Below are 26,358 nucleotides of genomic sequence, written 5' to 3' on the forward strand. Positions count from 1 at the left end.
GCAAACTGAGGCCGAAATGTTAGAGTTACGGAGATAAGAAGGTTAAATGTACTGAATTCCGAACAGAAACCAAATATTGCTCGCTCGAAGTGTTGACATAGCGGCGCGAGTAGCCGCGAATCCCCGAGTGCTGATTGCCAAGGAAAGTATTATTGCTATACACATCAACAAAAGACAATGGTGGCCATCCGTCACAAAGTGTAATAAATTTCTCCAGGTGGGATTGAAGTTTACCAGGCCTCGATGGTCTAGTGGTTAAGCCATCGGGACTTAAGGCTGGTAGGTATTGGGTTCGTCACCCAGTACTGGGTCCAATGCAGAGCGAGTTTAACGACTACGTGTGTAGGTGAAAGATAAAATATATAGGTTTACCAGCGTCGATGGTCTAGTGGTTAAGCTATTGCGACTTAAGGCTGGTCGGTACTGGGTTCGTCACCAGGTACCGGGTCTTACGCAGATAGAGTTTAACGACTCAGTGGGTAATGTATAAGGCCCCAACACCGATTTCTCTCTTACTAACCACTACCCCACTGTCTTTGACAGATAGCTGAGATGTGAGTCCATGACAGCGTGCTTGAATCTTAATTGGATGTAAGCAAAAAAATAGTTATAATTGGTATTGAAATTTCATCGGTCTCGATAGACCAATGGATATGTCAACAGCTTTAAAATGAAAACGTTTTAAATTACACTTGAGAGAGAGAGAGAGAGAGAGACAGAGAGAGAGAGAGAGAGAGAGAGAGAGAGAGAGAGAGAGAGAGAGAGAGAGAGAGAGAGAGAGAGAGAGAGAGAGAGAGAGAGAGTTCAAAGTTTGTTTTGTTTAACGACATTTTGTAATTCTGACACGGTCATCAGAAGAAACCCGTTACATTTTTCTTAATGCAGAAAGGGATCTTTTATATCCACTTTCCCACAGATAGGAAAGTACATACCATGGCCTTTGATCAGTTGATGTGCACTGGTTGAAACGAGAAAAAAAACCAATCAGTTTAATAGATCCACCGAGGTGGTTCGATTCTGCGACGCAAGCACCTCAAGCGAGCACTTAACGGACAGCTAAATCCTATCCCCAGCGAGAGAGAGAGAGAGAGAGAGAGAGAGAGAGAGAGAGAGAGAGAGAGAGAGAGAGAGAGAGAGAGAGAGAGAGAGAGAGAGAGAGAGAGAGAGAGAGAGACAGACAGACAGACAGACAGACAGACAGACATGCATGAGAGGCAGAGGTTGCTAAGAGAAATCTGATATGCAGGAGAGGGAGAGGTTGCAAAGAAATCTGCTGTCGCCATATAGGATATTCATATATATATATTAAAAAAAAAAAAAACCCCCAAAGCATCTCTTAATTGATAGCGGTTTACCATTGAGCTACAGTAAAACCCATGTCTACGACGACCTTTGCCGTATACTTTCTAGAAATAGCTCACCTCCACCCCTGGCGATTATCTGGTTTCTTCCATATGGAGTTCGCGAGAGTGAATGAGCGAAGGAAGTTGCTGTCGACACATACGATACTCCTTTCAGTGGGGGTATTTTATAACCACCTAATCTGTACTGGTTAAAATAAGGCATGGCCTTTTTTTTCAAACAGAAGATTAACATCTAGAGTTATTTACTGATTTTTTTATGAATTTTTTTTTTTTGGGGGGGGGGGGGGGGGGTGGGGGTGGTAGGGTTTTTTTTTTTTTTTTTATTGTTTGTGTTTATTTATTTATTTATTTATTATTATTATTATTATTATTATTATTATTATTTTCAATGTTATTTTTAAAACGTTTTTATTAAAAATATTTTGGTGGGTGGGGGTAGAAGTGTGTATTAATTGTAAGGTATATTATGTATTACCTGTACTTGTGTCAAATAAAAAGAAATTGCGCTACCAAAAAAAAATCTAATACAAAATCGAAACCCTACCAAATATTTATATGACACCTTTGAGTTTAAACACTACACGCGATATTGGCTGGCACTCATCACATTTACGGTCAACCTGACCTTGTACTGAAAACAGAAGCTCAGTTCTCGCATCAACGTGAATCCTCGAGATTATAATCTGTGTTTATAATAGTATAATGAGATCGCAAACACAGATCGACGACGTCATAAAGCACACCCCCACGATGAAGCACAGAATAATACATCATCCATGTAATAAAGAATCTTATCAGTCTCAAAAATAGAACTAATTAAACAGAACCTATCCGAAAATAACTAATGGGAGAAAAACCCTCAATGCATTGTAATATACATGCCTAACGGTATCTAGTTAACAGCGCAGTATTTACCTTTAAATAATTAGTCTGGCGTCGGTACGTGTTTGCTGGGGGTTTTTTTTATACGCTAAAACCAAATTGCCGCTATGTCAGCCAGCACCTGTGTATGTAAAAATGAAGGTGAACATACGGTTCGTGGACCAAAAATGTTAACATTACTGCATCAAATCTGTGTATGTTTACCCCCGAAAACGTCATACCATCATAAAAGTCATGTTTACACGTTATTTTGCTATATATTGTATTTATAGGCTCACACCATCAGTTTTATACCATACAAGTAGATTTAAATCACATACATATTTAGATATGACCCCGGGGTGGTGTTACAGTTGCCGCCATCTTGAATTCAAGATGGCCGACATTATTACGATGAAAAAATGCCAACAATAGATTTATTCATGTAAGGTACGCAAAGAAGCTAAAAAATAAATAAATACATTTTACAAAATGTAGCAAAGAATGAGCAAATTATACAAGTCCAGATTAGTGACACTAACTTCCGGCGCAGCACAAATGAAAGGTTTCACATCATATTACTCCGCGTCGAAGTGATATACTGTTTTGTCGTAGGATTTTCGAAACAAAATTCTTAAACGTTAAAAAAAAAAATTCTTTTGAAATAGTCGCAAGGCCGCCTGATTTAACCCCCCCCCCCCCCCCCCCCCCCCCCCCCCCCCCCCCACGCCCTCCTCGAATGCAACAAAATGCATCTATTAAAATATCGATGGAGTTAAAAATGGCCTGGTTTAGGATCGATCGCCGTCGGTGGGCCCATTGGGCTATTTCTCGTTCTAACCAGTGCACCACGACTGGTATATAAAAGGCCGTGGTATGTGCTATCCTGTCTTTAGGATGGTGCATACAAAAGATCCCTTGCTACTAATGGAAAAATGTAGCGGGTTTCCTATGTAAGACTAAGACTATATGTCAGAATTACCAAATGTTTGACATCCAATAGCCGATGATTAATAAATTAATGTGCTCTAGTGGTGTTGTTAAACGAAACTAACTTTAACTATGAAAACAACGGGTCGGCAAAGTGATATTTGCGCATTAAGTGGAATTTCTAGGCTCTAGGTTTGAAGACAGCTGGGCCTATTGTTTCTTGGATGCATTGTCACCGTCGTCATCATTAATATCATCATCATTATTACCTACATCATCACTATCGTCATCATGGAAACAATGGGGATGGAAAGCGATATCTGCTTATCAAGCGGACTTTCTTGTCTCTAGGTTTGAAGGCGGTTGGGCATATTGTTGCTTCGTTGAATCGTCGTCACCACCACACCGTCGTCGTCATAGTCGTCGTCGCCTTCATCATCATCATCGTCACTACCGTAATCATTATCATCGCCATCATGAAAACAGCGGGTCGGCAAAGTGATCTTTGCGCATTCAGCGGAATTTCTAGGCTCTAGGTACGAAGACAGCTTGACGTATTGTTGCTTGTATGCATCGTCATCATCATCATCATCATCATCATCGTCATCATCATCGTCGTCATCATCATCATCGTCACCATCATCATCGTCGTCACCATCACCATCATCGTCATCATCATCATCATCATCATCGTCATCATCACCCCTTAGAGTATAAACACTGTACGCGATATTGGCTGGCAGTCATCACATTTACGGTCAACCTGACCTTGTACTGAAAACAGAAGCTCAGTTCTCGCATCAACGTGAATTCTCGAGATTATAATCTGTGTTTTTATCATTACAACGGGGACTAGTATATGAGATCGCAAACACAGATCGATGACGTTATAAAGCATACCCCCGCGAAGAAGCACAGAATAATACATCATCCATGTAATAAAGAATCTTATCAGTCTCAAAAATAGAACTAATTAAACAGAACCCATCCGAAAATAACTAATGGGGAAAAAACCCTCAATGCATTGTAATATACATGCCTAACGGTATCTAGTTAACAGCGCAGTATTTACCTTTAAATAATTAGTACGTGTTTGCTGGGTTTTTTTTTTTTTACGCTAAAACCAAATTGTCGCTATGTCAGCCAGCACCTGTGTGTGTAAAAATGAAGGTGAACATACGGTTCGTGGACCGACAATTTTAACATTACTGCATCAAATCTGTTTATTTTTACCCCCGAATACATCATACCACCATAAATGTTACACGTTATTTTGCTATATATGGTCTTTATAGGCTCATGCCATCAGTTTTATACCATACAAGTAGATTTAAATCACACACATATTTAGATATGACCCCGGGGTGGTGTTACAATTGCCGCCATCTTGAATTTAAGATGGCCGACATTATTACGATGAAAAAATGCCAACAATGGATTTATTCATATAAGGGATGCAAAGAAGCCAAAACAATATATATTACTCCGCGTCGAGGTGATATACAGTTTTGTTGTAGGATTTTCGAAACAAAATTCTTAAACGTTGAAACTTTTTTATTTCTTTAGAAAACCATTGACTATAGGGAAAATAGTCCCAAGGCCGCCTGATTTAAACTAGAAACAAAAACTAAAAAAAAAAGACTGCATGGTGTCGTTAATCTTGTTCCAAATATAAAATCGACAAATACACATAAACATTTATCATTTTTTCCTTAAAATATCGTCGTCACCACCACATCGTCGTCGTCGTCGTCATCGTCATCGTCGCCTTCATCATCATCATCGTCGTCACTACCGTAATCATTACCATCGCCATCATGAAAACAGTGGGTCGGCAAAGTGATCTTTGCGCATTAAGCGGAATTTCTAGGCTCTAGGTTTGAAGACAGCTTGACGTATTGTTGCTTGTATGCATTGTCACCGTCGTCACAATCATCGTCGTCGTCATCATCATCATCATCATCATCATCATCTTCTTCTTCTTCATCGTCATCATCACCATCATCATCATCGTCATCATAACCATCATCGTCATCATAACCATCATCGTCATCATCATCATCATCATCATCATCGGCATCATCATCATCATTATTACTGACATCATCGCCATCGCCATCGCCATCATGACAACAACGAGATTGGAAAGAAAGATCTAGGCATCAAGTGGAATTTCTAGTCTCTAGGTTCGAAGACAGTTGGGCCTATTGTTGTTTGGTTGCATCGTCACCGTCGTCATCACCACCATGACCATCATCATCGTCGTCATCGTCGTCATCATCGTCAACATCATCACAATCGTTATCATCACCATCACCATCATGGAACTAAATGGGCGGGAAAGCGATCGCTCTGAATCTAGCGGAATTTACAGGTTACAGGTATGAAGACAGTTGGGCCTATTGTTGCCTGGTTGGAATTTGGAACTACAGATTTGTTTGTACAGACAAGAACAATAAGAGGCAAGGATTCTTTGTTGGAAGCACGTTGGAGCCAACAATAGGCTGGAACTGCACGTCTAGCAGCACCGTGAAAGGGATACGCTTTTGCTGCAAGAAACCAATATATCGGAGAATGTCAGTTTTAACGTTGAACTCTTTACATCTTACTCGCAAACGTCAAAACATTTCAACTTTATCACGTCGCAGTGATATGATATTTAACCCCCTGTAGTATGTAAACATAATTTGTATATACACACTGTGCATATACAACGTAACTTGGATGTTCAATGACAGAACAAAGGCTCTCGGATGTCACTTGGTATTTTATATATTTATAGACGTCTGAAGATGCCAGCAACTAAAGGGGAGCAGTAATGTATTAATTTGTCTTGCAGCTGGGTGTATGGATAACCTTTAGAGTTAGACACACACAGCCCTCAGGGGCCGAGGGTGGAGTAATAAAAACAAATAGGGGTACAGTAACGAAGGTCTTCTCGTATTAGATACAATGAGGACTTTTGAAATAATTATAAAATGTATTTTGGGCTACCCTTTCTGATCCCCTATCTTCTAGACACTGCCATGGATATCTTACTTTAATTTATTACACACCAGTGTAAGATATTGCTCATGTCATAACAATCACTCAATATCTAATTAGTGTAATATTGGCGTGACGTGAGCGTGACGTAGATCACTTGCTGACCCAATTCTTAGAAAAATAACGTACAGGAGGTTTTCTGAACATTTAATATATTCATGTAGGAGAATTACTGAACATTTAATATATTCATGTCGCAGTATTCCTGAACATTTAATATATTCATGTAGGAGCATTCCTGAACACTTAATATATTCATGTAGCAGTATTCCTGAACATTTAATATATTCATGTAGCAGCATTCCTGAACATTTAATATATTCATGTATGAGCATTCCTGAACATTTAATATATTCATATAGGAGCATTCCTGAACATTTAATATATTCATGTAGGAGAATTACTGAACATTTAATATATTCATGTAGGAGCATTTCTGAACATTTAATATATTCATGTGGGAGCATTCCTGTTTGACGTCATTTTTCTTATCATTGAACTCTAAAACTATTCTATGGATTCTCATCACTCAAAAAAACATTATTCTTAGGGGTCTAATCGTCATCAGTGTGATCCCACCCCTCCAAGAAAATTAACGTCTAAGGACGATGGGTATCATTGAGGCTAGAATGGCACAAACATTGTTGCTAGTCATTTTGGTGTTCATTGGTATTCATCAGAAAACTAAGCAGTGTCTGCGGAGATGTTCTCGATAGTTTAGGGATACTAGGGATCTTCCATATTTAGGGAGTTGCCGCGGGACGTCACGTTAACAAATCGTCAATATCAAGCGGGTACACATATGGAATCATTTGGAAATTCCAAGTTTAACATCCCAATACATATTTGAGTTAAGGCCAATCAGTGGAAGAACTATGCACAACCAATTAGGCGTTAACAAAGTACGACCATGACCGTGCATCAATACGCTGTTCTGTTACATCATGACAGACAGCGCACCAAGCATTGTGTAGACCTTACATCAGGTTCAGAAGGCAGGAGAGGATCACTATACTTTTAACAGATAAACAGTACATCTATGTGAAACACAATATTTTTAAATTTTAAAAATATACGTCTCACTGACATTTTAAAGATGCACAGGAACTTTATATATATATATATATATATAGTATTTGTGGTTCACCTTATTATTGTATAGTGCTCATCATATTAAAATGGAGCATAGTATATATACACACAGGTGATTATCGCTACTTCAAGTTTCACGCTAAACGGCGATCTTCAGGCGTGAAACTTGAAGTAGCGATACTCACCTAATATATATATATATATATATATATATATATATATATATATATATATATATATATACAACATTTGACATAAAGTTAGTCAAATATATATATATATATATATATGAAAAACAAAACAAAACCAAATTAAAAAATCAAACATTTTGCCATCTGGAATTTGAAATATTACCACTATTTACTTCGAGAGGGTCCTTTTACCTTAGTTGATAGGCAACACAATATGTCATTCAGTTCTAGTTAATAGGCAACACAATATGTCATTCAGTTCTAGTTGATAGGCAACACAATATGTCATTCAATTCTGGTTGCAAGAATCAACCCTGTTTTTACACCATTATTATGGAAGATGAACCTCGTTTCAACGTTGCATAATATAACCTAACAGTGAGATCGGTTCTGGTTTCAACAAAATAATATATAGAAAAGGGTATCCTTTTTCAGTGAAACTATTTTCGTATGAGACCCTCAGGTGCGATGATTCGTGAACTCCGTGTTTGTTCAAAAGACATCACATAAAAGGAAAATGAGCTCAACACTGACATAAATCGTGACGGAAGTGGCGGCTAATTTCCAAAGGAAAACACATCATGCTTTTACGGTGTAATTGCCACATACGTTAAGATAATTATATCCAAACAAAGCGCAACATAGCATAATTAGGTTATGGGGTGCTTATTATGGGAAACGGTCAAAGATCCGTGTTCTATTTAATGTTACGTCATTGTTGCTTCTTTTTCTTTTTTTTCTAATTAACCTTCCTCTTTTAACATTCATAAACAATTGTACATAGTGTAAAGCTGATTCTTTAATAATGTTTTATTTAACGACACACCCAACACATTTTATTTACGGTCATATGGCGTCGGACATATGGGTAAGGACCACACAGATATTGAGGGAGAAAACCCGCTGTCGCCACGTCATGGGCTACTCTTTTCGATTAGCAGCAAGGGATCTTTTATATGCACCACCCCACAGACAGGATAGCACATACCACGGTCTTTGATGTACCAGTCGTGGTGCACTGGCTCTGATTCTTTAGGTCAGGACTATAATTATGTATACGACATAAATCTAAAGATGTTATCGGAATTAATGACTGAAAGGATCATAGATGGATTGTTGGACGGATGGACGGACGGTTACATGGGTATCTAGCATGATTTTATAAGCTGAAATTTTAAATAGAAAGCAGTACACGGTATAGAAGTTTGCTTCAGGTAATACGAACGAAGACTGTCGTGAATTTCAAAATAATTGATCAACTTTTGTTTTCTTTTCTTTTTTGGTAAAGGTACATTGGATTAAAAAAAACAATGTTTTAAAGGACAAGGAAAAAACCCACTTCTGAGCCAGTATAAAAACTTTGTAATGTTAAACCATCTGATTATTGGAGTATTCTGATATATTTTAATGATAAAGTATCATAAAGAGCACGTGTGGGGAAAAAAAGAAATTTAATATTTTGATGTGACCTGAGCTACGCATTTTTTAAAGACCTATTTGTCATTCCAGATAGTGTTCCAAAAATTGTTTGGTTTCACTTGCTTAGAATAGAAAATAGTTTTTACTCACCCATTGCGAAGAACACCGTGGGTTTTTATTTTTTTTTTTTTTTTTTTTTTTGGGGGGGGGGGGTGTTTCGTGTTATCACACAGCATTATCATACATATATTTGGAGATCGATTTATTTAAAGAGGCTGATTGGCTGTTACATGGAGATGACTTAGATATCAAAGCCAAACAGTCCACTGCAATTTACACTACCAAAATAGATTTCTGCCTGTGGTGCACAAGAGCCGTAAATAAGGTTTAGCTGAAGCAGACCTGAGTTTCGAGTATGGTGGAAAAAACCCACCAACAGAATACTACACTTGTGACCATCGTTTTTCATTTCTCATACAACTCGTTTTCTCTTTTTAGATACGTTTCAAAACAACACGTAAGAAAACTATAGTAACTAATGGTGACTCATGTACTATCCTTAAACATAATACATAATAATATATACTAATATCTATTACTAGATGTCATACGTGCTTCGTATGGGAAAGTTTGGGTGAGGTGTGATGGACGTACGCTAGGTTTTCCTAAAATTTAGTTCAGGATATATATGGCCACCGTGTATAAAGCCACTTCTATGTTAACTGACAAAGATGCCGGCTTCCATTGAGGTTGTATTTATGGAATTCATCTTTGTACGCAATATTTAGCACGATGTGTGTACGATAGTCGACTGGACATGAAAAAATATATATATATCATTTCGAATTGTTGCATATGGGTAAGTATAAAAGAAGGCTATCAGCAGAGCAGATCAAAACCGAAGACGCCATCAGAACGATCAGAAACTGTTGAAAAAAGCCTTGCGTATTAGGCCTATATTATAGATAGTGGAAGATGGCACATTTAAATTATCTGTTGTCTTGCTAATTAGAAGAAAGTAATTGATGTAGAGGGATCGTGTTCGTCAGTTGTTTTTGTTTTTTTATACCGTGTTGGAATGCAGTATCATACATAACTGTTGATTTAACAAAATTGCTGAGGTGTCATTGAACAAACATTCCTTTCCTCTGTGAAATGTGCTGAACTATCTTGTTTGGAATAAGCACTATTGCAGCAGATCTCCAGCCGATCTACAGCCGATCTAGATAAACCCAACATCTGTATAAATAGCCAATTTCCGATTCTTTTTTCACTCAGAACTTGCCCCCAGGCAATCTAGAGGGGAGGTATTATGATTCCCAGTTCCATTTTTGTTGGCTATGAAGCCAACTCGGTTACCGCCCCTTTATTATTATGAATATGACTAAGTGTTATATAAGACAATCACCTGTCAATCACTATAGATTTACTGTTATACATGTATATATAAACTGCAGAATTGGGATTTTTTGTGTGTTGCAAGTAGAAAACCTGAGATAACAGATAGTGTGGTGGGATATGGGAAACTTTGAAGACTGACGTCTGCCAATCTAACGCAGACACAGTGCGAACAAGAGCATCAAGTTAGTGATAATAGAGAGAGAGGGAGAGAGAGATATATCGGAAATCGTCTGCTCGTGTGGACAGAGATCGTCTGCGTGTGAAAGCGGTTCGCGGGAATCATGGGGATCCGAGCCGAGCTTCATCTGAAGAACTTCGGGTTGGACTACGATCAGCCCGTCAAGTTTGTCACTTCACAGGTAAGAGGAAGCGGGTTTCTTCTCCAGGCATGTGGGAACCGGGGTCAGATGGCAGGGACGTCTCTAGTGGGGACGGAGAGATATTACACGAAGGCGTGTGGGAAACGGAGTCAGTTGGTAGGGACGTATCTAGTGGGGACGGAAAAATATTACACAAACCACCCACCCACCCAGGCGTGTGGGAACCGGGGTCAGTTGGCAGGGATGTATCTAGTGGGGACGGAGAAATATTACATGTAATTCACTGATTTTTTTTTTTCTTCTCTTAATTAAAGAAAGAAAAAGAGATAGTTTAGTGTAAAACTCAAGTTTATTACTTCACATGTAAGAGGTAGCGGGTTTCTTCTCCAGATGTGTGGGAACCGGGGTCAGTTGGAAGGGACGTATCTAGTGGGGACGGAGAGATATTACCCCCGCCCCTTCCAATTAATTTTTTTTTAAATTTAAAAACGAAAACAGAAAGGGATATTTTAGTGCTAGAGAAGACCATGTGTGGAGGGTTTTGAGTCGGGGACAGGGGGTCATTCACACCACCATTTTCAAGAGTTCATTTACAACTGTCAAAAATACATTTAAAAGCACCTGCGATTAAACAGTAGTCTATCACTGCATGGGGAATGTAGCTCAGTGGTAGAACGCTCGCCTGAGATGCGATAGGTTTTAGGATCGATCGCCATCGGTGGAGTATTTTATTCCCGTTCCAGCCAGTGCCTCGTCATATGTACATCAAATGTTGCAGTGTGTACTGTCTATGGTCTATAGTCTTCTAATTTATTTGGGGGAGGGGGGTGGGACGTAGCTCAGTGGTACAGCTCTCGCTCGATGCGCGGTCGGCCTGGGATCGATCCCCGTCGGTGGGCCCATTGGGCTATTTCTCGTCACAGCCAATACACCACGACTGGTATATCAAAGGCCGTGGTATGTGCTATCCTATCTGTGGGATGGTGCATATAAAAGATCCCTTGCTGCTAATCGGAAAGAGTAGCCCATGAAGTGGCGACAGCGGGGTTCCTCTCTCAATATCTGTGTGGTCCTTAACCATATGTCTGACGCCATATAACCATATAATACAATGTGTTGAGTACGTCGTTAAATAAAACATTTATTTCTTTTTAATTTATTTTAGAAATTTGGGCTAGAAAAACCCCCCACGAAAAAAAAGACTGCTGTTGTATCGCAACGTTAATAGTTCTCTCGTATGAAATACGTACTAATCTGAATGGATCGATGGATGAATGAATGAATGAATGGATGTTTAACAACAATACATGCGAATGTTTAAAAACAATACATGCATATGTACTCTTGTATACCGGTATGTATGTTTAACATTTTATTTTATTATTTTTATTTGGGGACTATTCTTTTGTCGTCGGTGGTCTCATTGGGCTATTTCTTGTTCCAGCCAGTGCACCATGACTAGTATATCAAAGGTTGTGGTATGTGCTACCCTGTCTGTGGGATGGTGCATATAAAAGGTCCCTTTCTACTAATGGAAAAATGTAGCGGGTTTCCTGTCTAAGACTATATGTCAAAATGACCATGTTTGACACCCAATAGCCGATGATTAATATATCAATGTGCTCTAGTGGTGTCGTTAAACAAAACAAACAAACTACATATATGTTATTTCATAGAGATTATATGCATAGGGACATCGCAAGTACTACTAATAGCTGATGTCTGAGACAGAGATTTGTTTTTAATAATTAAAACTGACAATAGGTAATAAATACAAAGTGGTACAATAATGTAAACCATCGATCATCAAAGCCTTGAGTTGATAACGCTAATTCATTCCAGAAAGAATCTCCAAACTTTTCGTACCAGAGGCGGATCCTGAAATTTTAAAAGGGGAAGGGTTGGATGCAAGTGATAAGATCCAATATTAAATGGATTACCTAGTACAGAAGTTGCTGCAGTTCGTATTTTCTTGGGTGGGTGGGTGGGGGGGTGGGGGGGGGGCGGAGGCGGAGTCCCCCCTCTCTGTGTGTGTGTGTGTGTGTGTTTGTGTGTGTGTGTGTGTGTGTGTGGTAAATTGGAATTATTTAGATACTGTTCAGCACAAGAAAAATAAGAATACCTGTCTGCCCGTTTGTCTGTCTGTCTGACTGCCCCCCCCCCCCCCCCGGTCTCTCTCTCTCTCTCTCTCTCTCTCTCTCTCTCTCTCTCTCTCTCTCTCTCTCTCTCTCTCTCTCTCTCTCTCTCTCTCTCTCTCTCTCTCTCTCTCTCTCTCTCTCTCTCTCTCTCTCTGATAAATTATTGGAATTGTGTAATTACCGTTCAGCACATTTTACGTGACTTTGTATTTAATTTATTAATGGTGATTTTTATCGCTGCCGACAGCTTAGCGCACTAAATAAAACATTCTTTCCATATTTATGCTATCAAACAATGGGTATTTCGAGATGTTTTTTTTTTATCGAAACCTGCAGTGTTTACTTTGTTCCTTGTGGCAATAATTCACATGTCAAGTTGCTCTCGTCGAGTACATAGCTGACTGTGAAATCACGTTCGTTCATAGTGGTCTCATTTACGTGTAATCCGTGGACTAATGCTGTCAACGAATTTATAAACACAAGGAAAAGATAACCGGCCTCGGTGGCGTCGTGGTTAGGCCATCGGTCTACAGGCTGGTAGGTACTGGGTTCGGATCCCAGTCGAGGCATGGGAAGCGCAAATAAATTATCCCTTGCTGCCTGTCGTAAAAGAGTAGCCTATGTGGCGACAGCGAATTTCCTCTAAAAACCCCAGTGTCAGAATGACCATATGTTTGACGTCCAATAGCCGATGATAAGATAAAAATCAATGTGCTCTAGTGGCGTCGTTAAATAAAACAAACTTTACTTTACAAGAAAAAGATAATACATATATACATAATAATTTATGTAGGAAGCGAGGGGGTGGAGGTGGTGGTGGTGACAAGGGGGCATGTGCCTTCCCCCCCCCCCACACACACACACTTTGTAGCAGCAGCGATGGGTTTTTTTATATTTATTCATGCATACACCCACACATACACACACACACACACACACACACACACACACGTGCGTGCCCTCCCCCTTTTTGGCACCTTCCTATGCCCGTGTATGATATTATTACCTTTTCAATCCACGATCGAATACTAGTATATGTACCCAACGAAATATCGGTGTGTGTGTGTGTGTGTGTGTGTGTGTGTGTGTGTGTGTTTTGTTTGTTTTGTTTTTGTTTGTTTGTTGTTGTTGTTGGTGTTGTTTTCTTTGTGGGGTGTTTTTTGTTTGTTTGTTGTTTTTTGGAGTGGGGGTAATCTTTATAAAGCAAAGACTCGAAAATTTAAACCCAATAAACTAAAGACTTTTAGTGCCTCAAGACTAATATACAAACGGCCGTGGTATGTGGTGTCCTGTCTGTGTGAAAAGTGCATATAAAAGATACCTTACTGCAGATTTCCTCTAAGACTACATGTCAGAATTATCACGTTTCACATCCAATACAAGGAGGGGCGGGACGTAGCCCAGTGGTAAAGCGTTGGTGCGCGGTCGGATCAGGATCGATCCCCGTCGGTGGACCCATTGGGCTATTTCTCGTTTCAGCCAGTGCTCCACAACTAGTGTAACAAAGGCCGTGGTATGTACTACCCTGTCTGGGATGGTGCATATAAAAGATCCCTTACTGCTAATCGAAAAATTGGCGACAGCGGGTTTCCTCTCTCAATATCTGTGTGGTCCTTAACCATATGTCTGACGCCATATAATCGTAACTAAAATGTGTTGAGTGCGTCGTTAAATAAAACATTTCCTTCCTTCCTTCCAATACAGGGCACAAAATTTCACGCGAACTGCCGTTTTGTTCGCATGTCCGTTACGCAAAATTAAATTTACGCGAACCGCAAATTGGTTACGTCATGACCTGTAAACGTTCAGAAATTAAAACTTGCAACCTTCACGATTACAGGAAGTTTATTCATCCAGACATACTACTACTAGTACTAGTATTCCGACAAATGTTTTAGGCTGAATTTTAGATACTTGATGCGCAGCAAACCAGTAAACGACGTCATATTGCAACAGTTGTAACTTGCGACCAGTCTAAACTTTTTAAAACGTTTTAAAGAAATGTTTATGGACCGCAAGGGATGGCTAAATTATCTGCTGCTAGTTTATCTCTAAAGGAATATATGTAGACATAATATTGGATTGCCTATAATTTTACATATGTTAAAAACCGTTTTAACTTAAACAGGATTCCAAAAGTGTCACATAACAGGCCCGTACGCAGGGGTGGGGAGGGGGGGGGGGTGCGACGGGTGGGGGTGCGACGGGTGTGTACGCACCCCCCCCCCCACACACCGCCCCAAATTACTAAAGGTCCACTTTTTTCTCTATTAAATCTAAATAACGTTACGTCATTGTTGTTGTTTTGAGGGGTTACTTTTATGTTGAGTCATAGCCCACGGCCGTTGTTGGTTCCATCACGAGCAATTCGCACCCACCCATTAAAAATCCTGCGTACGGGCCTGCAAAAATTGGAATTATTTAGATACTGTTCAGCACAAGAAAAATAAGAATACCTGTCTGCCCGTTTGTCTGTCTGTCTGACTGCCCCCCCCCCCCCCCGCTCTCTCTCTCTCTCTCTCTCTCTCTCTCTCTCTCTCTCTCTCTCTCTCTCTCTCTCTCTCTCTCTCTCTCTCTCGCTCTGTGGTAAATTATTGGAATTGTGTAATTACCGTTCAGCACATTTTACGTGACTTTGTATTTAATTTATTAATGGTGATTTTTATCGCTGCCGACAGCTTAGCGCACTAAATAAAACATTCTTTCCATATTTATGCTATCAAACAATGGGTATTTCGAGATGTTTTTTTTTTTATCGAAACCTGCAGTGTTTACATTGTTCCTTGTGGCAATAATTCACATGTCAAGTTGCTCTCGTCGAGTACATAGCTGACTGTGAAATCACGTTCGTTCATGGTGGTCTCATTTACGTGTAATCCGTGGACTAATGCTGTCAACGAATTTATAAACACAAGGAAAAGATAACCGGCCTCGGTGGCGTCGTGGTTAGGCCATCGGTCTACAGGCTGGTAGGTACTGGGTTCGGATCCCAGTCGAGGCATGGGAAGCGCAAATAAATGATCCCTTGCTGCCTGTCGTAAAAGAGTAGCCTATGTGGCGACAGCGAATTTCCTCTAAAAACCCCAGCGTCAGAATGACCATATGTTTGACGTCCAATAGCCGATGATAAGATAAAAATCAATGTGCTCTAGTGGCGTCGTTAAATAAAACAAACTTTACTTTACAAGAAAAAGATAATACATGTATACATAATAATTTATGTAGGAAGCGAGGGGGTGGAGGTGGTGGTGGTGACAAGGGGGCATGTGCCTTCCCCCCCCCCCCCACACACACACTTTGTAGCAGCAGCGATGGTTTTTTTTAATATTTATTCATGCATACACCCACCCACACACACACACACACACACACACACACACACATGCGTGCCCTCCCCCTTTTTGGCACCTTCCTATGCCCGTGTATGATATTATTACCTTTTCAATCCACGATCGAATACTAGTATATGTACCCAACGAAATATCGGTGTGTGTGTGTGTGTGTGTGTGTGTGTGTGTGTGTGTGTGTGTGTGTGTGTGTGTGTGTGCGTTTTGTTTGTTTTGTTTTTGTTTGTTTGTTGTTGTTGTTGGTGTTGTTTTCTTTGTGGGGTGTTTTTTGTTTGTTTGTTGTTTTTTGGAGTAGGGTAATCTTTATAAAGCAAAGACTCGAAAATTTAAACCCAATAAACTAAAGACTTTTAGTGCCTCAAGACTAGTATACAAACGGCCGTGGTATGTGGTGTCCTGTCTGTGTGAAAAGTGCATATAAAAGATACCTTACTGCAGATTTCCTCTAAGACTACATGTCAGAATTATCACGTTTCACATCCAATACAAGGAGGGGCGGGACGTAGCCCAGTGGTAAAGCGTTGGTGCGCGGTCGGACCAGGATCGATCCCCGTCGGTGGACCCATTGGGCTATTTCTCGTTTCAGCCAGTGCTCCACAACTAGTGTAACAAAGGCCGTGGTATGTACTACCCTGTCTGGGATGGTGCATATAAAAGATCCCTTGCTGCTAATCGAAAAAGTGGCGACAGCGGGTTTCCTCTCTCAATATCTGTGTGGTCCTTAACCATATGTCTGACGCCATATAATCGTAACTAAAATGTGTTGAGTGCGTCGTTAAATAAAACATTTCCTTCCTTCCTTCCAATACAGGGCACAAAATTTCACGCGAACTGCCGTTTTGTTCGCATGTCCGTTACGCAAAATTAAATTTACGCGAACCGCAAATTGGTTACGTCATGACCTGTAAACGTTCAGAAATTAAAACTTGCAACCTTCACGATTACAGGAAGTTTATTTATCCATACATACTACTACTAGTACTAGTATTCCGACAAATGTTTTAGGCTGAATTTTAGATACTTGATGCGCAGCAAACCAGTAAACGACGTCATATTGCAACAGTTGTAACTTGCGACCAGTCTAAACTTTTTAAAACGTTTTAAAGAAATGTTTATGGACCGCAAGGGATGGCTAAATTATCTGCTGCTAGTTTATCTCTAAAGGAATATATGTAGACATAATATTGGATTGCCTATAATTTTACATATGTTAAAAAAACAGTTTTAACTTAAACAGGATTCCAAAAGTGTCACATAACAGGCCCGTACGCAGGGGTGGGGAGGGGGGGGGGGTGCGACGGGTGGGGGTGCGACGGGTGTGTACGCACCCCCCCCCACACACACCGCCCCAAATTACTAAAGGTCCACTTTTTTCTCTATTAAATCTAAATAACGTTACGTCATTGTTGTTGTTTTGAGGGGTTACTTTTATGTTGAGTCATAGCCCACGGCCGTTGTTGGTTCCATCACGAGCAATTCGCACCCACCCATTAAAAATCCTGCGTACGGGCCTGCAAAAATTGGAATTATTTAGATACTGTTCAGCACAAGAAAAATAAGAATACCTGTCTGCCCGTTTGTCTGTCTGTCTGACTGCCCCCCCCCCCCCCCCGCTCTCTCTCTCTCTCTCTCTCTCTCTCTCTCGCTCTGTGGTAAATTATTGGAATTGTGTAATTACCGTTCAGCACATTTTACGTTGACTTTGTATTTAATTTATTAATGGTGATTTTTATCGCTGCCGACAGCTTAGCGCACTAAATAAAACATTCTTTCCATATTTATGCTATCAAACAATGGGTATTTCGAGATGTTTTTTTTTTTATCGAAACCTGCAGTGTTTACATTGTTCCTTGTGGCAATAATTCACATGTCAAGTTGCTCTCGTCGAGTACATAGCTGACTGTGAAATCACGTTCGTTCATGGTGGTCTCATTTACGTGTAATCCGTGGACTAATGCTGTCAACGAATTTATAAACACAAGGAAAAGATAACCGGCCTCGGTGGCGTCGTGGTTAGGCCATCGGTCTACAGGCTGGTAGGTACTGGGTTCGGATCCCAGTCGAGGCATGGGAAGCGCAAATAAATGATCCCTTGCTGCCTGTCGTAAAAGAGTAGCCTATGTGGCGACAGCGAATTTCCTCTAAAAACCCCAGCGTCAGAATGACCATATGTTTGACGTCCAATAGCCGATGATAAGATAAAAATCAATGTGCTCTAGTGGCGTCGTTAAATAAAACAAACTTTACTTTACAAGAAAAAGATAATACATGTATACATAATAATTTATGTAGGAAGCGAGGGGGTGGAGGTGGTGGTGGTGACAAGGGGGCATGTGCCTTCCCCCCCCCCCCCCCCACACACACACTTTGTAGCAGCAGCGATGGTTTTTTTAATATTTATTCATGCATACACCCACCCACACACACACACACACACACACACACACACACATGCGTGCCCTCCCCCTTTTTGGCACCTTCCTATGCCCGTGTATGATATTATTACCTTTTCAATCCACGATCGAATACTAGTATATGTACCCAACGAAATATCGGTGTGTGTGTGTGTGTGTGTGTGTGTGTGTGTGTGTGTGTGTGTGTGTGTGTGTGTGTGTGCGTTTTGTTTGTTTTGTTTTTGTTTGTTTGTTGTTGTTGTTGGTGTTGTTTTCTTTGTGGGGTGTTTTTTGTTTGTTTGTTGTTTTTTGGAGTAGGGTAATCTTTATAAAGCAAAGACTCGAAAATTTAAACCCAATAAACTAAAGACTTTTAGTGCCTCAAGACTAGTATACAAACGGCCGTGGTATGTGGTGTCCTGTCTGTGTGAAAAGTGCATATAAAAGATACCTTACTGCAGATTTCCTCTAAGACTACATGTCAGAATTATCACGTTTCACATCCAGTACAAGGAGGGGCGGGACGTAGCCCAGTGGTAAAGCGTTGGTGCGCGGTCGGACCAGGATCGATCCCCGTCGGTGGACCCATTGGGCTATTTCTCGTTTCAGCCAGTGCTCCACAACTAGTGTAACAAAGGCCGTGGTATGTACTACCCTGTCTGGGATGGTGCATATAAAAGATCCCTTGCTGCTAATCGAAAAAGTGGCGACAGCGGGTTTCCTCTCTCAATATCTGTGTGGTCCTTAACCATATGTCTGACGCCATATAATCGTAACTAAAATGTGTTGAGTGCGTCGTTAAATAAAACATTTCCTTCCTTCCTTCCAATACAGGGCACAAAATTTCACGCGAACTGCCGTTTTGTTCGCATGTCCGTTACGCAAAATTAAATTTACGCGAACCGCAAATTGGTTACGTCATGACCTGTAAACGTTCAGAAATTAAAACTTGCAACCTTCACGATTACAGGAAGTTTATTTATCCATACATACTACTACTAGTACTAGTATTCCGACAAATGTTTTAGGCTGAATTTTAGATACTTGATGCGCAGCAAACCAGTAAACGACGTCATATTGCAACAGTTGTAACTTGCGACCAGTCTAAACTTTTTAAAACGTTTTAAAGAAATGTTTATGGACCGCAAGGGATGGCTAAATTATCTGCTGCTAGTTTATCTCTAAAGGAATATATGTAGACATAATATTGGATTGCCTATAATTTTACATATGTTAAAAACAGTTTTAACTTAAACAGGATTCCAAAAGTGTCACATAACAGGCCCGTACGCAGGGGTGGGGAGGGGGGGGGGTGCGACGGGTGGGGGTGCGACGGGTGGGGGTGCGACGGGTGTGTACGCACCCCCCCCCCCCCACCGCCCCAAATTACTAAAGGTCCACTTTTTTCTCTATTAAATCTAAATAACGTTACGTCATTGTTGTTGTTTTGAGGGGTTACTTTTATGTTGAGTCATAGCCCACGGCCGTTGTTGGTTCCATCACGAGCAATTCGCACCCACCCATTAAAAATCCTGCGTACGGGCCTGCAAAAGTTGAAAAATACTAACTTCGCATAATGAGCTTTAAAAAAACTAACATTTGGAACGTCACTGTAGTATAGAAGTACCATCGATAAAGTGAAGGTAACATAACCACTGCAAAACGAAACGAAGAATCCCTCCAAATGATTATGAATCTATTTCAAAGGCGTAGCGCCCATTACACACAGTACGCATGTGCGTAATGCAATTTTTTTTTTTTTAAATTCGGGAATAGGTCGAGGCTGTCTGTAATTGGTCAATAAAATATCCACTTAAAATTGACTCGACAAAAAGATAGAAAAAAATGCATCCGGAAAGGCTCAGAATGCATCTACAGGCGTCCTGAGTTTCAAAATTTCCACAGGGGGAGGTCCCCCGAACCCCCCCCCCCCCTTCGGGCACGTCTTTGACGTGCGTAATGCTAAAAAAACAAAACAATTCTGGCTACGCCCCTGTATTTTGTTTTAGTACTGGGGCTGATATTCAGTTCTTTTATAATATTGTTAACTTTAGCAAACATTAAAGACAATTTTTTTTTTTTTTTAAATGTTTTCTTTTGTATTTGTTTTAACTTTATGTTTGAGCTAAAAATTATGTATTTAAAATATAATTTCAACGTAATTTTGAGGTAACCGATCAGATGACCCACGGGTTACGCAAATATAATTTACGTAACCGAACAATTGGTTATCTACGTAAAAACCACGTGAACCGACTTCCGATTACCTCAGATTTCGAAATATTGTCCCCTGCAATAGTCGATGATTAATAAATCGATTTGCTTTAGTGGTGTCTCATTCTCCGTCTCTAGGTCTTATTTTAAAGGGACATACCCTAGTTTCAACCCGTGAAAATTAACACTAAGTTTACTTAATCTACAAACCTGTAACACATTTGGGTAAAGATACAACTGAGTGAAACATGAGTCTGTGACTTTGAAAAGTTGAAATACCCTCTAAAAACTCGACTCCATAACTGTTACTTCTCAGATATTTAAAAATATAAGAAATACATTTTGTGATATTAAAAACACCAGGGTGACCAAAAACACTTCGGATGTATGGAAATTGATACTATAAACAATAAAATCTAAGTAAAGTGTGATTTAAGTTATCAAAAACGGTTATAATAATCAAAAATATGCGTTAGTGTTTAAAAACTAGGGTATGTCCCTTTAACACGGCAAAAATGTCTAGCAAAAATAAAATCTACGGCATTTTCTGCGCAGTTTTGTGGTTAAGAGATGGGTTTGTCGTTATTACAAAAATAAATATCTAAGAAAAGTGAGATAGAAAACTGAAAGTTCTTTGGTAATAAATCCCAACGAAAACGGAAAACACTACGGCAATATCCTCGGCATTGCCGATTGCGGTGGTTAATTGGCAGGGTTGCCTCTCTCTCTCTCTCTCTCTCTCTCTCTCTCTCTCTCTCTCTCTCTCTCTCTCTCTCTCTCTCTCTCTCTCTCTCTCTCTCTCTCGGAGTCACTGCCCGTTTATGTGTCTCACTTCTCACGATTATATTTATAGATGTGTATTACAACCCTGTTGAAAATAAGGGACAGCAAAATGTAAATACACTCTATCTTTACTTCCTCGCTGACGCATTTTATACTTATCATCATTTTTCAGAACAGTGTTACAGACGTTAGTTACGTTTGCAGCTGCATGCTTGCCGATGTAACCTGCCAACAGTTAGGAAGACACTTTGAGTAATTAGCAATGATAGCTGGATCATGTCTGTGAATAACCCGGCTGCTAGAGACATTACCATTCATCAGCAGGATTTACGAAATAATAAGAAAACGAAAACGCGAAAAACAGCCAAACACGTTGAAAAGTCAAAACATATCAGTTAGCGAAACACGAAGGGCGGTGTCGCACTTTTTTTTCCTCCCCGTTACGAATAGTGTCGCAGTCGCTTACATCATGAATACATATGCATGGCTTTGAGGGTTTTAAATTACACGCATGACACATTGCTGTACAATTACAGTCGAGTGTAACCGGGCTCTTGAGCTTCAACATGCCAACTCATGCTGTTGATTACCCTTTTCAACATTCAACATCCGGTTATTGAAACCTCAGAAGACCCCATGCCGTTGGGGTTTTTTTTCTTCTTTCTGTTCAAACAAGTGTTCTATACGAACTGCATATTAACAGGCTGTGGGAAAAGGATTTTGTCACTCAGTGGGGATTAGTTTGATACCGTGCAACCTTTTAAGCGTGTCTCGCACTTCATCACGCTAATGGATAGTTTCGACCTTTTTAAAAAAAAACACCTCTTTTTGAACGGAAAAAAATATTTCTTTAAAAAAAACCCATCTTTTAAATACTACCCATCTCTTTGAATAAGACCAGTAGCTGAGGCGTGTGCCCAAACCTCCATGATCAGTGGCGAGGAAGGTGTCAAAAAAAGGTGGAAGGGCGCGCGCGCGCACACACACACACCACACACACACCACTCACACCACACACACACACACACACACACACATATATATATATATGTATGTATGTATATATGAACCATCACTACTGGATCAAGAAAATGGGGGAGCACATTCCCTCTTGTCAAATCTCCCAACCCCCACCCCCGCTTCCTACGCCAGTGGTGATTGAACCTTGACTAGATGGGCGGATGGATGGATGGATGGATGGATGGAAAGAAGTATGGGTGGGTGGGTGGATGGATGGATGGAAGGGTGGTTTCATGGATGGATGGATGGAAAGAAGTGTGGATGGATGGAAGTGTGGATGAATGGATGGAAGGAAGTGTGAGTGGATGGATGGATGGATGGATGGATGGATGGAAGTGTGGGTGGGTGGGCGCGCGCGCACACACACCACACACACACACCACTCACACCGCACACACACACACACACACACACACACAAACAAACACACACACACACACACACACACACACATACACACACACATATATATATATACATATATATATATGTATGTATGTATGTATATATGAACCATCACTACTGGATCAAGAAAATGGGGGAGCACATTCCCTCTTCTCAAATCTCCCAACCCCAACCCCCGCTTCCTACGCCAGTGGTGATTGAACCTTGACTAGATGGGTGGATGGATGGATGGATGGATGGATGGATGGATGGATGGGACGGACGGAAAGAAGTATGGGTGGGTGGATGGATAGATGGATGGAAGGGTGGTTTGATGGATGGATAGATGGAAAGAAGTGTGGATGGATGGAAGTGTGGATGAATGGATGGAAGGAAGTGTGAGTGGATGGATGGATGGATGGATGGATGGATGGATGGATGGAAGTGTGGGTGGGTGGATGGATGGATGGATGGATTGATGGATCGATGGATGGAAGTGTGGATGGATCGATGGATGGAAGTGTGGATGGATCGATGGATAATAAATTTAATCAGAATCTGGAGTGAGTGGAAAAGGGTAAAAACAAACCTGGATGGCCTATATATTTTACTATAAAAAAACTTAAAGGGACTTTTAAAATATATTTAAAGTGTTTCAGGTTAACGGATTTTAGCGATTATAATTACATATTAATTAAATCTCTTTAACATAACATGTCAATGATAAATAAAATATGTACATCCAATGTGTTTTCGATCACTTAATATTCGTGGTAGCTAAAAATGGAATGCACCTTCTAATACTATCTTTTACGTAATTAATGGGAGGTAAACTCCCTTTGAAGCTAACATAAACGTTAGTCTGACTTGAAACATATCGGATAATGTACAGATATTGCTATTTTAAACAATAAAACGCAATTAATAGCCCTGTATAAGTTTTAAATCGCTTTAAAAAGCGATGTTAACTGCACCTTTACGTGTTACAGCAGCCACGAAGTCATGAATGTCCTTTTACCGTTTCCACAGAGCAGCCTTATCTGAATTCTTTTTTCATAAATGCAAAATGTATGATACAACAGACGTGGAGTCTCAGAGTTCATTATGAATTCATTGGCTACGGGTGGCTACATCTCACCTGTCACAGGTTACGTGCCATTAGCTGGAACCACGAAAGAGCAGGAGAGAATGCAATTAGCATCGTGTGCAGTAACCGCGTAATTTACTGGCTCCATCGCTCCATTCGCATAACGTCGTGCGTGTTCGGAACTCCTACGGTTATTATTATTATTTGTATTTTTTTTAGGTTTTGTGCACGCGCTTCTAATTTGCACTAGTCGTGTTCGTCTTATTGTTGATTCTCCCGCGCACCATTCATTGTAGCACCAGGGGCGGATCCAGGATTTTATAAAGGGGTGACACCAAATTCTAAAAAGGGCAATTTGAGTTTGTTGAAGGCAAATTTATTATCTGAGCTCTTAAAGGGAGCGAGATTTGTTCAGGGTTTGGGGGCATGCTCTCAGGAAAATGTACAAATAAAGATGTCCAGAGACGCGTTTTGAGGACAATTTAGTGTTGTATATCCTGCCGGGGTGTGTAGGAGTGGGGGTCAGGGTGGGGGTGGGGGTGGGGGGGGGGGGGGGGGTGATTGGTATTTTTTAAACAAAAGCTAAAAAAGAGTTACTTAAAGGGCACTTTAAACGAGTGGGGGGTGGGTAAGTGTCACGAGACCCTTGTGACCCAACTGGGTCCACCAATGACCACGACTGGTGTATTTGTATTTAATTTCATTGTAAGTTTATTTTCGTGCTGATTTCCAGTACAGGTTCAAACACGCTGTCCTAGGCATACATTTATGTTTATCTGGGCTGTCTGTCATGGACTGGGGTTGATGGTTAGTTGTTAGTGGTTAGTGTTAGTTGTTCGTGAGTGAAAAGCACATGGACCTGTAGTGGTTTTACATAAATATCCCCATTGAGCTCTGGATGGGAACCGGTACAGGGATGCGAACCCAGTGCCTACCATCCTTAAAGGTGCTATCTCAAAGTTGCAAAGATGTGTGTGTGTGTGCGTGCGTGTGTGTGTGTGTGTGTGTGTGTGTGTGTGTGTGTGTGTGTGTGTGTGTGTGTGTGTGTGTGTCTGTCTGTCTGGCTGTCTTTTAGCCTGTCTATCTGTTTCTCTGTGTGTGTCCATTAAAATAATTACAACAGTAATTTAACTTAAGGAAAAAAGAAAAAATTCAGTGAACGACCGACAAAAACGCGCGTGTTCAGTTGAGGCGAAAACTTTGTAACGCTATGTGAGGCGAAAGTAGCCGAGAAATTTGCTGCGCATCTTATTTGTCTCTTGCCAGTTTCTTGGAATCGCCGATTTCATATTTGTTACGATGTGATAAGACGGAAATCTAGTCGTACTGAACGCGACTCAACTTATCTTCGTGCTTATATCCAATTAAGGTTCAAGCACGCTGTCCTGGGTACACCTCAGCTATCTGGGCTGTCTGTCGAGGACAGTGGGTTAGTTGTTAGTGAGAGAGAAGAGGGTGTAGTGGCCTTACACCTACCCACTGAGTCGTTAAAACGCGCTCTGGGTGAGAACCAGTACCGGGATGCGAACCCAATACCTACCAGTCTTATGTCCGATGGTTTAATTACGACACCACCGAGGCTGGTACGACTCTATTAACACGGTATGTAAACACAATTACAGTTTCGATATTACAGCTTATTTATGCGAACATTAGGCGCAGGGTCAATTACTTTATACTTATTTATTACAAATAAATGTAAAAATAGCCAAATATGGCACGTAACTTTGGTATAGCTCCTTTAAAAAGAAGACTTGGTTACTATGCCACCATCATCACCCCTGCCACCCCACTCCCCACCCACACCCGTATCTAAAATAGTGTAGTTAATGCATATAACCCTTTCTTATTATGTGATTGCTACGATAACAAAATTGGCTGAAAATGAATGAATGAATGTTTAACAACACCCCAGCACGAAAAATACATCGGCTATTGGGTGTCAAACTTTGGTAATACAAACAAATAAAGTGATGATCAACATCAATACAAAAATTCAAGATGTAAATTAAACCACAGTGTAAAGAACTGTGCAAAAACACAAATATCACAAATAGATACTGACTTTTACTCAAAATTTCAATTTGGCCATTCTCAAAGAGAATGTTACACCCCTGCACCACGGTGAGGTTACAGCATGCGCAGGGGAAATTGGCTGAAAATAACCTTTCTTAATAGTATTATGCGATTGTCACGATGATAAAATTGGCTGTATATAACATTTCTTATTAATATTATGCCATTGCCACGATAACAAAATGAGCAATTGAAAAAACTAATGAATGACTGAATGTTTAACGACACCCCAGCACAAAAATACATATCGGCTATTAGGTGTCACAAAAGGTAAGTATATGGAAATATTATTT

The 26,358-nt window shown here is 40.3% G+C and overlaps 1 protein-coding gene across 1 annotated transcript in view; it reads left to right on the forward strand.

Annotated features, from left to right (window-relative positions):
- The first annotated feature begins 10,211 nt into the window (after positions 1 to 10,211).
- The window catches only part of LOC121392338 (protein rolling stone-like), a 32,859-nt gene continuing 16,712 nt past the window's right edge, over positions 10,212 to 26,358 (forward strand). The window contains exon 1 of the mRNA XM_041523582.1: positions 10,212 to 10,662. Within this exon, the coding sequence (XP_041379516.1) occupies positions 10,585 to 10,662 (78 nt within the window). The 5' untranslated portion in view covers positions 10,212 to 10,584. The remainder of the gene's footprint in view (positions 10,663 to 26,358) is intronic.

Source organism: Gigantopelta aegis, chromosome 3 (genome assembly GCF_016097555.1).
Source record: "Gigantopelta aegis isolate Gae_Host chromosome 3, Gae_host_genome, whole genome shotgun sequence".
Classification (NCBI taxonomy): domain Eukaryota; kingdom Metazoa; phylum Mollusca; class Gastropoda; order Neomphalida; family Peltospiridae; genus Gigantopelta; species Gigantopelta aegis.